A 12,917-nucleotide genomic window follows, 5' to 3' on the forward strand; every position below is an offset into this window, starting at 1 on the left:
GTAAAAATGTGGAGGGCCGACCTTGGCTGACGTCCTTTACGTAGAACAATATATTTATGCAAATTTTAGCAAGCCATTCTGTGTGTCACATTTGCTTTATTATTTTTTTTAAAACTAATTTAGGGCTGTCAAAATTATGGTATTAACAGGCGGTTTTTAATTTTTTAAATTAATCACGTTAAAATATTTGACGCAATTAACGCACATGCCCCGCTCAAACGGATTAAAATGACAGCACAGTGTCATGTCCACTTGTTACTTGTGTTTTTTGGTGTTTTGTCGCCCTCTGCTGGCGCTTGGGTGCAACTGAGCTTATGGGTTTCAGCACCATGAGCATTGTGTAATTATTGACATCAACAATGGTGAGCTACTAGTTTATTTTTTTGATTGAAAATTTTACAAATTTTATTAAAACGAAAACATTAAGAGGGGTTTTAATATAAAATTTCTATAACTTGTACTAACATTTTATCTTTTAAGAACTATTAGTCTTTCAATCCATGGATCGCTTTAACAGAATGTTAATGTTAATGTTAATGCCATCTTGTTGATTTATTGTTATAATAAACAAATACAGTACTTATGTACAGTATGTTGAATGTATATATCTGTCTTGCGTCTTATCTTGTCATTCTAACAATAATTTACAGAAAAATATGGCATATTTTATAGATGCTTTGAATTGCGATTAATTATGATTAATTAATTTTTTAGCTGTGATTAACTCGATTAAAAATTTTAATCGTTTGACAGCCCTAAATTAATTATTTCAACAATCACGCAACTAGCCTTTGTGGCGTTCTCTTTCGACTCTCGGGCTCTTGCGAAATACTGCTGCTGTAAAATTAAACTAGCTTCAAGTTGCTTCAATTTCTCGCTACGTATCTTCCCTGTAATCTTGTCGTACATGTCAGCGTGTCTTGTTTGGTAATATCGCCTCACATTGAACTCTTTAAAAACAGCGACTGTCTCTTTGCAAATGACGCAGACACAGTTGTTGCGTATTTTAGAGAAGAAATAGTCCAATTTCCACCTATCCTTGAAGCGTCGGCCGTCACAGTCAACTTTCTTTTTTTTGTCGATTGTCGCCATTTTAGAAATGGGGAATAAAGGGTAACACGGGTAATGTCGCTTAGAGTGCTGCTGCCTTTTAGTGGGTAAATGAGGAGCAGCATTTAGTGTGTAAGCTACTTCATATGCTGGTAGCAGTACTGCTGACCAATTTATTAAGTCTGTGTGCGGGCCAGACGCTATTGATTTTATGACAGAGGCTGGGGGCCGGATGAAATTTGACCACGGGCCGCATTTGGCCCCCGGGCCGGACTTTGGACATGTCTGATCTATTGATATATATACTGTATTCTCACTGTGTTATTGTAAATTGGTTTTTAAAAAAAATTGCGGGGGCGCAATAATATCGCATATCGCAATAATTTATGAGATAAATTATCGCACACTAAAATTTGTTATCGCGACAGGCCTAACTGCAAGTCGCTTTGTTGTAATTTTTCCTCGTGAAGTGAACACACTTTCGAGCGTTTGAACCTACGTGCTGTCATTGTTATGTTTACGGCGGCAATGCTCATGCTAAACTATCGTAACCTTTCATTTTCACCCTCTTTCCTGGTGAAGTGTAGCCAAACTTTGGAGCGAGTGGTTCTTGGCGCCATGCTAGTTCTGGACAACAAGACACGTCACGCCGCAATATGCGTCTTTAGGATCGTTAAAGGGATCATTAAGGCTTTTTCATTGTGATGTCGAGGCCTCGAAACACTCGGAACCGATTCGGAATTGGAATCGGATTTTGATTCCCTCTTTGTTTTTGTTTTTTTGTTTTTATTACCAAAATAGTCAATTAGCCTATAAAGGGTTAAGAGGGTTAAAAAAGAGAACTCTGACATAAAGTGTCTCTCTACAAGTAATCGACCATCAAAATAGTTGTTGTTTCATTTCCCAAATTTCCCCACTATGTGTTAACATTGTGACTTCAAACACTGCACTATTTCAGGACAGACTTCTTTTTGCACCGCGTCGGTCAAGTGCTATACAATCATATTGGTTCATTCGTGGAGGGCGAAACGTGAACCACTGACCTCTTGGTCACCAGGTGGCGATCTTTCATCTCAGCTCGCTCAAACCACACGTGGGGACAGGACCGCACCATTGCCCGCTGGACAACACCCATTAGACCTCCATGCACTTGGCCCACCTGACACAAACCAGTTCATTCACGACTACAAAAATGTCCGCAGGTGTGTCGGGTATTGCTTTTCCTACCATAGCATAGCAGGCATCATTGCAAAGTATGACAATGTCAATAGGGGTGGTGTGATTAGCCACGCAGATGCCGCCTTTTTTCGGTATATTTTCCCTAACGGGTCAAAAGCAAAGCAGCAAAATTCTAAGTCAAAAAAAGACCACATTTTCCTGCATTTGTCTGGATTTGTCGTACCTGTTGTGATAGCGGATGGCGGCAGAGAGGCCTCGGGCACAGATTCTGTAGCACATGACGTGGACCCACTCACTGAGCCAGAATTTCATCCTGATGACAAAAGTGGAGCACTCAACATGAAAAGTCAAATGAAGGCTTTCCAGTGTGGTTCGTGAGTGATTCGTGATTACCTCGAGTTGGGAAGCAGCCCCACTGCCGATGTGCCCATGACCAGCCAGGTGAGACCAATACAGGCTAGAGTTATCCTGAGGGGGAACACAACACATGATTTGCAACACTGACAGTTTAGTGCAATTTGGGCAATACTTTCGTATTCTTCCTGTAATCTTGAAACGGGCATGCCTAAATTAACTCATTGGCTGCTATTGATAGCGACAGATGTCCAAAGTCCATTTAAACTGGGACGGGTGGCAACACTCCCACTTTGAATGGATTGAACGTCGACTAGCGACAAACTCATTTAACACACACGCTCACACACACACACACACACACATCAGAAGAATGAAAAGAACTATATGACTGGACGTCTATGATTATCAACGACATAAACAGTTAAACATGTCATTAAATATCTATATTTTTAAGATTTATTTTTGTGTTTATTTCCATTTAATTTATTTAAAAGTTGATCATTAAAATGCATATTTACTGACAATTCAAAAAACAAAAAACCTCGGTTTTATGATCCCCACACCGAAGAGCACCAGAAGTGTACTTTGTAGACCCAGCAGCACTGCATGCGCCTCATGTTATACTGCATATTTACTGATTTCAACATTTATTTATTTTTTCATTTTTAGTCATTTTTTCAGCTTTTATTTATCTATTTCTGACCAGTTCACACCAATTTAGTTTAAGGTGTGAATAACATAAAATTATTTCATTCTACGCAAGGGAGCAAAAGTGTAAAAATAAAATCCAAATTTAATGAATAGATACACAAAAGTTAAAATAACTATATAAAAATTGAAATCAATGAAATAGATTTTTAAGATGGGGTTTAGTCTCATTGAAACTCAATGATTCTTACTTATCAACATTGTGACTACATTCAAGTTTTTTTTCCCCCCATAAAAAGTAATGGGTAACATTTTGGGGCATTTTTTGAGGTGTTATTAAACTCCTTGATAGACTAACTTATTCAAATACGAACTACTTGGAAAAAGACGATTTTCTATTATACGTCCTCTTATGTTCAAACTTGATAAAGTCAATCTTAATTGTATTTCCAAGGAATAAACCTAGAAATAGCAATATCTGGAAAAATTTGGGTGACTTCCTATTGATTTTGGGGAAATTCTGGATCACTTACTGTTGATTTTGTCTTAAACTGTCGATTTTGGAGCATTTCCGGTTCAATTCCTATTGATTTTAGATAATTAGGGCCCGAGCACTAGGCGTGCGAAGGCCCTATTGTTTTGCAAAGGATTATTATTTTTTTTTTTTTTTTTCAGGGCAAATGAAAACGGCCAATTTGGAGGCCTGAACATGCGCGAAAAGTCACCAAAATTTGCACATACGTGCGGAAAATTGTAAATTTCGATAATTTAACAACGTTGCAAAAAAATGTAACAAAATGGCTCAGTGGCGCCCCCTTGAAATTTTAAAATTGGCCTATAACATTAGGGTTTGTCAGCCTAGAGCAATGAAATTTGGGGAGTCTATACCTTGTCTAAAACCGCTTCAAAAAAGCATTGGCACCCATATTCCAAACCCAACAGGAAATCGGTTATTTTGGATCGAATATGAAATTTTTATCGATTTACAGGGTGCACATTTGAGACCTTTTCGCCGAGGGAGTTAGTTGGATCATCTTCAAAATTGGTGAGACCGTTCAGGAGACATATGAGATCTTAAGTTTCTAAAATGGTGTGTTTTCATTCACGGGTCTGACCTGGGCGTGGTGCCAAAGTCGGCCATTTTTTCGGCAAAACACCAAATTCAGTAAATGGCTAATAATTCCTTGACACAACTTTCAATCTTTTTCATATCTGCCATGTATATGCGGTATCCCAGCCTGAACACGAGTGCATTGAAATATTACCCATTAGGCCTAGCGCCCCCTAGTGAGAACAGGAAATGCCTTTTTTTACGAGACAGGTTCCTCCTCCAAGGGAAAAAAATCTGTTGACCTCAAACCTGCATCAGGGGAGCCTTAAGACCTGTGTTCAGGTGCCTGATGAAAAATATTGAGGTTTCGTTGAAGCGGAGGGGTCCAAACATGAAAGTGAAAATGATCGTCAACAATTTGTCTCGCAAAATACTTTGAACAGTCATAACTCAGCAGATATACAACATATCTGCGCCAAACTTCCCATGCTTGTTGAGAGTCATACCCTGAAGGTTCCTGTAGGGGTCATTTGCATCAACTCTACAGTGCCAACTAGTGGCGACAGAAAGGAGTTTTAAAAAAGGCCTTTCCTATTGGGTTTTTTCAACGTAGAGCAATGAAATTTGGGGAGTAGATACCTTATGCCTAACTGCTCAAAAAAGCCTCTTGCACCCATATTCCAAATCCAACAGAAAATCGGGTATTTTGGATCGAATGTGAAATTTCTGTCCATTTCTAGTACAGTTTACATTTGGAGGCCTGGACATGCACGAAAACTCACCAAATTTTGCACATACATGCGGCTTTGTGTGGATTTCGATAATCTTGCAACGTTACAAAAAAATGTAACAAAATGGCTCAGTGGCGCCCCCTTGAATTTTTCAAAAAGGCGTTTCCTATTAGTTTTTTTTAACGTAGAGCAATGAAATTTGGGGAGTCGATACCTTGTGCAAAACTGCTCCAAAAAGTCTCTTGCACCCATATTCCAAACCCAACAGGAAATCAGGTATTTTGGATCGAATGTGAAATTTTTATCAATTAACAGGGTGCACATTTGAGACCTTGTCACAGAGGGAATCAGTTGGATCATCTTCAAAATTGGTTAGACAATTCAGGAGACCTATGAAATCTAAACTTTTCAAAATGGTGCGTTTTCATTCATGGGTCTGACCTGGGCGTGGTGCCAAAGTCGGCCATTTTTTCGGCAAAATGACAAATTCAGTAAAGGACTAATAGCTCCTTGAAACAACGTTCAATCTTTTTCATATCTGGCATGTATGTGCGGGATCCCACCCTTAACACGAGTGCATTGAAATATTACTCATTAGGCCTAGCGCCCCCTAGTGAGAACAGGAAATGCCTTTTTTACTAAACAGGCTCCTCCTCCAAGGAAAAAAAATCTATTCACCTCAAACCTGCATCAGGGGAGCCTGAAGACATGTGTTCAGGTGCCTGATGAAAAATACTGAGGTTTGGTTGAAGCAGAAGGGTCCAACAGGAGAAGTAAAAATGACTGAAGCCATTTCGTCTCACCACAAGTTTTGAACAGTCATAACTTCTACAACATATCTGCGCCAAACATATCGTGCTTGTTGAGTCATAGTCTGAAGGGTCCTGTAGGGGTCATTTGCATCAACCCTACAGCGCCAACTAGTGGCAATAGAAAGTCACTCATTTTTAAAAATATATGTCCAGTTCTTTTCAGGTTGGTCATTGTAGTTTCAAGACCTTTTAAAATACTTATTTTACGGCCCATGTCCACATTTCTCTGTCTGTTGCTGTGATGACCCTTTATTCGCTCCTTTTTTGTAGTCCTCTGTCCAATAGGGGTTTTTATCTCTTAGGTGTGTGAATGTAAAGAGGCAACTTTCGCGCATGTTAGGTTCTAATGAGATGATTAGAGAGGACGATCTGCCACCACCCTGACCTTCACACTGTCCGAGTTGCATGACGTCCGAGTTGCGCTAGATTGCGAGGGCCCGTTCAGTCCTGCTTGCAGGCCTAGTTACATGTTGGTTTTGGGGGCATTTCTGGGTCACTTCCAGTTCATTTATTTTTGGGCCCATTAATGGACATTTTTTGTGCGTCCGAGTTGAAAGTCAATATGAGTGAATGGATAATTTCTCGTGGGTGCTAATCAGTGACAATGAGAATTGAATTAGCAATGTCAATGTATTTTATATTTAAATGTGCCATGCAACAACACAATCGGCATGTTTTCGTTCACTATACCTGAGAGGTGCGAGAATACAGTATCTGACAAATATGCCGAGACCATAGACCAGGGTTAACCTCAGACTGATGTATTGGAAGTCATTGTTGGTGCGAGTGAGGAGATTCCAAGACAATAGCTCCTCTGAAGAGAACCGCTGAGTCACCTTGATCAAAAGTTGATTCAAAATACAAGTGTTATTATTGATGAAGAAAAAATAAAAATAAAAAAGTAACGTCATCGTACCTCATCCTCTACAATGCTCTCAATCCCTCTGCGGGTGAAATAGAAACAGTCGCTAAGTGTAAAATCGCCACCAACTGGAGGTTTGGGGCGACTTCGTCTTAATTCTTCTAACTCTTTCTCCATGGAGCCATCTTCCCTCTGGATGAGAGCTCAGACACAAATATGTACAAATGCAATAAGCAAATCTGTGGTCTACCTAGAATCATGCAATTAAGGCTGCAACAACTAATCAATTAAAATATATTAATAAATTAGTTGCCAACTAATTTAATAATCGATTTTTGGCCCATTTGGGTCCTAGTTTGTGTGTAATGTGTGGCTGCGCGCGCGTCAGTGATTAGAGCAAGGGAGAGAAAGTTCCCTGCTGCAACTGCTTTAGCAACTACTGCTGATGCTGTTGGGTTGCTGAATCCATAATATTACAAAGTGTCGAGAGTTAAAATGTCTTGTGTTGTTGGATCCAGTGTGCCTCAGTCAGAGGTGAGTATATAAAGCCAATTGTATTGTTTGTATTCTTTGTTGATGATACATTACTACTTAGCACGGAGCGCTAAGCTAGTTAGCAATTATGCTGATTAGTGTCTTCAGTGTTTGTTTATATTGTGTTTTGGAGAAGCATATTAGCACCTGAGTTATTGTTTGAGAGTAAAATTGTGTCATTTCTTTTTATAAAGAAATCACACAAATAACCATTTCATATAACATCTTCGAGTCTCATTACAAACTCAAACGAAATTGTCATACAAATGCTTCGAAATTGGATTTGGATTGTATTTAAGAACAACTATTAGATAAAGAAAACTGATTCATTAGTCTACCTCCTCCTTATTCAATCTTGTTGTTTAGTTTGTATAAAGAAATGAGTCATTGACACACTTCATATCAGCGCTTTGCCCACAAGAAAAAAAAAACTTAATTTTTTTTTTTTTTTTAATTTGAATGAACAGGATTTTTTTCTGATTTGTGTACAGAGAAATTCTTTTCATGTTTCATCCTCAAAACCTTTATTAAAAACCTTGTTTTATTTATTTAAAACAGTACAGTTGTAGACTACAGCTAAGTCAGGAAGCTGTGATAAAATATTTTAGAAAGAAATAGTCATCCGTTTTGTCTTCATTGTTACTTACAACATGCCTTCAAGTTAAATTGTGAAGGTAATTGAAAATAGTGACATTTCTCCGATTAATGTATTAATCTTCTGATTAATCGATTATAGAATTGTTAGTTGCAGCCCTACATGCAATCATGTCACTAAATGTCATCTTGATCTAACATACTATAATGTGATGGTCCACTTAAGAGTTAATCACAAAACTGATCTGGTTTCAACTGATAAGATAAAGGGCAAAATCCAAGATTAAAGATAAGCGCATGTTTTACAAATACAGTGATACCTCAGCTCACGAACATAATTGGTTCCCAGAAAGTGTAAGGCGAAAAGTTCGTCTTCCGAACATTTATTTCCCATAAGAAACCATTAAAATGAGAATAATCCGTTCCCAGGTCCTCATTAAACATAATTTTCTACTAAATAAGCCTTAAAACTACACAAAAATATACCTTATTTTCTTTAATGTCTTCTGAGGCTTAACACTAGCCTGTGGTGGGGTCTTTTTCGGTCCCATAATAGCAAAAGTACACTCAATATGGTCCAAAATGTCTATCAAACACAAACCACGTCCGCACTCAACGAAAGGGAGGGGACGAACTGGGACGCCGTGAGCGTGCGTCAGCTTCTCGTGGCACTGTTCGACCGCGTGGATTGGTTCGTCCGCCGAAAACTAGTTCGTCAGCAGAGACTATATGCTCGCGAATTTAATGTTCTTGAGGCGAAAAATTCGTGAGCTTAAGCGTTCGTGAGCTGAGGTATCACTGTACTCACACAAATGTACAATATGTGGGAGACTACTGCCTCTGAAGCGTTCAAAGTTTTTATACTGACTGAAGTCTAGATTACGTAATGATGAATATAACAGTGACACACTTTGCAAACACTGGATGCTGACGTAGCTTGTTTCTATTTTACAGCAAGGGTGGAGAAATTAGAATACATCATTTATAGCCATGCCATGCAATTCGAAGAACAAATAAAACCAAAAGGAAAAAAAAAAAAAAAAAACTACAAAATAAAATGGTATTCTCACATTGTTAAATGGCTCTCTGTGCTTTTACGGGTTATGTCTTTTTGTCATAGGGGCTTGTTGGTTGTAATACTAGTGTGGTGCAAAATGCCTGGGACAAAATTCTTTAAGTGTTTTCTAACTGCAAAAAATCAGCACATTATTATTTATTTTCTTTTTAGAGTAATTTGAATGACCGTTGAACATTTTCCTGCTTTCCCGATGTTAAGGGTCTTCCAAACCAAGCGTGATAAGAAAAATATCATTTTGTGAGATAGTTGCGATAGTTTCCTCAGCAACTTGGCCCTGTAGCCGATCATAAACGTATATGGTGACCTATGTTTATTGTGTATGACGATAGCCACATTCATTGCTACATCTTGCTTTTTGTGGTCGTTCATTTCAGCATTCTTTGCCTGACTTTAACCGCATGAGGAAATGACACGTTGCAGCATGCCTGTCGTCAAAGCTCTGTTTTTCAAAAGTGAATACATAAAGTCGAAACGCCTTTCATCAAACAATATTTTTTGTGACATTAACAAGAACGTGTGTGCAATTTGAGGCTGAAAGCTGCCCTCTATTGCCTAATTTGTCACCTACAGGTAACAATAATTCAGCACTGCCTTCTACTGGCAAATTCCTAACCTACAGAGTGCTGCCCTGAACCGACAAACTCCTAACTATAATTCAGAAATTAATTAATTAGCTACGATTAAAAAATATATTTTATAAAAAAAAATCAGGCTCCGAGGACCAATAGATACTGGCTCATTCTACATAGCTACCAAGTTTCAAGACAATTGGTTCACGAATGACGAAGGACTTGTACTCCAAAGTTAGTATCCACGAGAACTAAAACAACAGCCTGAGTGCCAACTTGACAGGACTTCAGCCTGTAAAAACAATTAGACCAAGATCAATTTCATGGAATGGATTTTCTCTGATTGCGCAATTTTGCCATTGGGAAGCATAGAGCCATTGACAGATACTGTAACCATACTGTACATCGACATAAAGGGGGTAGATGTAGTAGTCAAGATTTAGCTTTTTGATAAAATTTGTTTTTGGCGGCATACGAAGCGCATATGTCAGTAAAGGTTGTTGTTTTTCTTGTCCGTGAATGAACCGCTTTTGTTTGACAATTGTTTTGAGAGTTAAATATTGAGACATGATGCCAATTTTTTGTTACCGCGTCCATTGCCACTGCCCCACACTAGCATTAAGCTTGCGGAATTTTAAGGAACAAAAGAAAACAAAGGGTTTTCTTTGTTTTTCGATTTTCTTTTTTGTGTGCTTTTCATTTAAACCTTAACTGGCATGTTAGAAACAACTTGAAAACCATCAACATTGGATTATCTCTAAAGATGCACGATAATATCGGTTACAGATAATTATCGGCCGATAATGGAATCCGATAATTAGATACTTGATTTGGTCTCCAATTGTGAGCAATCGAAGCAGTTTTATCCAATTCTGCACCGCCGCCTCCTCATTTCCTCCACCCTCGGAAGCCCCTGTTGCATGAGTGACGCGTTACACGACATGGTTGAGGCAGTTGGATATCATGGCGGCTCTGTCACCAGCGTTGGTAGATTTTTCTGTGTGTGAAACAAACGGTGCGCTCGCCATCTGCAAAACATGCACTGCAGAAGTTCCACGAGGCAGAAAGAAAGCCTCCTCATTCAACACCACTAACCTGATCAGACATTTAAAGCTGCATCACAAAAATATTTGGAACGAATACGAGGCGGCTGCTAGCGCGAAGGCTAAAGCTCGGTCGGACGAGAGACTTTTTTTTTTTTACAGAAGTGACCCGAGAGCCAAAGCCCCGGATGAAAAAATAATGCAGTTTAAACGATCACCATTCTTCGTGAAAAATATGCCGATCACATCAGTTTCACCATGGACATTTGGACAAGTGATGTCAAGTAAGCATGCTTATCTGGACGGCCCAGTGGTTAGATGATAATTTCAACATGCACCAAACCACACTTACAAGAAGTCAGTCAGTCAGTGATGCATTCAGTAAACTATAAATTTATGACGTCTTCATCAGATAATTTTTCTTAAATCTAGACAAATATTTTTTTCTCCATCTTGTTTTGAGTGTTATAGACTAATTAACAGATGAATGGGCCAGATTATTCCACTTCCTTGAAGTAAATATTAGCATTTGTTCTTATCAAGCTTACCATTGCACAATGTCAGACAATCTGTCATTATTTAGATGTTGGAATTTACTACTTGTTCGCATTTGATGTTGACAAAACGAGCAATATATTTTATTTCTGCAAAGTAACATTTGCTCTTGTGTATACTTTAAAATTTTACATATACCTTTTAATAGAATTATCAGCTTGACATTATCGGTCATCGGCTGGGACAAGGAGGAAATGATCGGTATCGGTTGAAAAATCTATCATCGTGCATCACTAATTATCTCTGATCAGGGAGGTGAGATTGCAGACTTTTTAAAAAAACAGATCACACCCAATTTCCGACCACGTCATTGGATCGTAACATCTCTTGATTCTATTTTTTAGTAGTGATGCACGATAATACATTTTTCAACCGATACCGATAACCGATAATTTCCTCCTCATTCCAACCGATAACCGATAATGTCAAGCCGATAATTCTATTAAAAGATTTATGTAAAATTTTAAAGTACACACAAAAGAAAATATCACTGTGCAAAAATATAATTTATTGCTCTTTTTTTCAATATAAAATATGAACAAGTCGTCAATTCAAACATCTAAATAATGACAGATTGTCCGACATTGTGTAATGGTAAACTTTTGGCAACAATTACTTAAAGAGTAAATACCTAAGTTGCACAAAAATGCCTTTAAAAGTAAGCCATTCCTAACATATATAATATTAATACATTGCAAAACACACCTCCTTAAAACTAGTCAGTTTTAAGTGTAAATCTATTGGCAATAAGTGAAATTATCTGCCATCGCTTCAAGTGTATTTCTCTCAGATTTCTTGGAAGAAAAATAGCTAGCTGAAAATCTTAACAGCTTTGTTTTAAGCAATACATTATTATACTTAATCCTAAAAAAAAAAAAAAAAAAACTTAGAAGGAAAGATTTTGAATAATATTTGTGGCTACAGAATATAGATTTAAGAATTTGATTATCTACTGTGACTGTAATTGATCAGAGAAATAAGTTAAATAATTTGAAAAGTGATTGCTAATGTTATATGCTTTGTTGCACACTGAGAAAATGATTAACTCAAAAGAGCGAGATGTCATGTACCCATTCTGCAGCGCTTTGTTTACATTTGCGGCTTTCACGACATTTGCTTTACAGCAGCTAAACTGATACACGGCAGTACTATTTGGACAGAGTTGGAGCTCGCATCCGCGTGCGTGTTGTTTTGTGCCTGAGTTTTGTTAAGCCGAAAATAAAGGCAGCGTTACAAAGTCAACTGACCGCTCGTCATTTTACATTCTGAATGTATTATTGACTGGCTGACTTCGTTTTCTCCATGTTTAAATTACCATCTAATACAGCGGTCTCAAACCGACTCCACAAAGGGCCGCAGTGGGTCCTGGTTTTTGTTCCAACAGACCCAGCACAAACAGTTCAACCAATGAGGTTTCTACTAACATAAGCAGCACCTGATTGCAATCAACTGATTACACTTGTAAGAAACCAGATTGGTGAAAAGGTATTTGTCTCGTTTGGTTGGAATGAAATCCAGTACCCCCTGCGGCCCTTTGAGGACCGGTTTGAGACCACTGATCTAATAGGAGTGGGAACCTCAGGGCACCTCACGATACGATACGATTCGCGATACAAGGCTCACGATAACGATTATATCACGATACAGCGATTATCGATGTATTGGTCAGAAATTGGATACATGAAATTCTACGATACAACTGTTGAAACGAAAAAAAGATATTTGAAAATAGAAAAAAATACTGTTTAAGTCATTTATTAAACAGTGACACCTTTTCTGTGCAACATTGCTGTAAAATATAAATCTACTGCAAATTGTGCCCCTGCACATATAGAGGAAACCAACCACGACCAC

At 38.2% G+C, this 12,917-nt stretch overlaps 1 protein-coding gene across 4 annotated transcripts in view; it reads right to left on the minus strand.

The window, feature by feature from the left end:
* The window catches only part of agpat9l (1-acylglycerol-3-phosphate O-acyltransferase 9, like), a 54,551-nt gene that overhangs the window by 33,360 nt on the left and 8,274 nt on the right, over positions 1-12,917 (minus strand). For 3 of the 4 annotated variants that reach the window (XM_057830905.1, XM_057830906.1, XM_057830907.1), the window contains exons 4-9: positions 6,745-6,893; positions 6,519-6,664; positions 2,623-2,697; positions 2,453-2,542; positions 2,278-2,371; positions 2,094-2,209 (exon numbers count right to left, since the gene is read on the minus strand). In XM_057830905.1, the coding sequence (XP_057686888.1) occupies positions 2,094-2,209; positions 2,278-2,371; positions 2,453-2,542; positions 2,623-2,697; positions 6,519-6,664; positions 6,745-6,893 (670 nt within the window). The remainder of the gene's footprint in view (positions 1-2,093; positions 2,210-2,277; positions 2,372-2,452; positions 2,543-2,622; positions 2,698-6,518; positions 6,665-6,744; positions 6,894-12,917) is intronic. The other variant, XM_057830908.1, reaches the window with a different exon arrangement.

The sequence above is a fragment of the Corythoichthys intestinalis genome, chromosome 3, assembly GCF_030265065.1.
Source record: "Corythoichthys intestinalis isolate RoL2023-P3 chromosome 3, ASM3026506v1, whole genome shotgun sequence".
NCBI classification, from domain to species: domain Eukaryota; kingdom Metazoa; phylum Chordata; class Actinopteri; order Syngnathiformes; family Syngnathidae; genus Corythoichthys; species Corythoichthys intestinalis.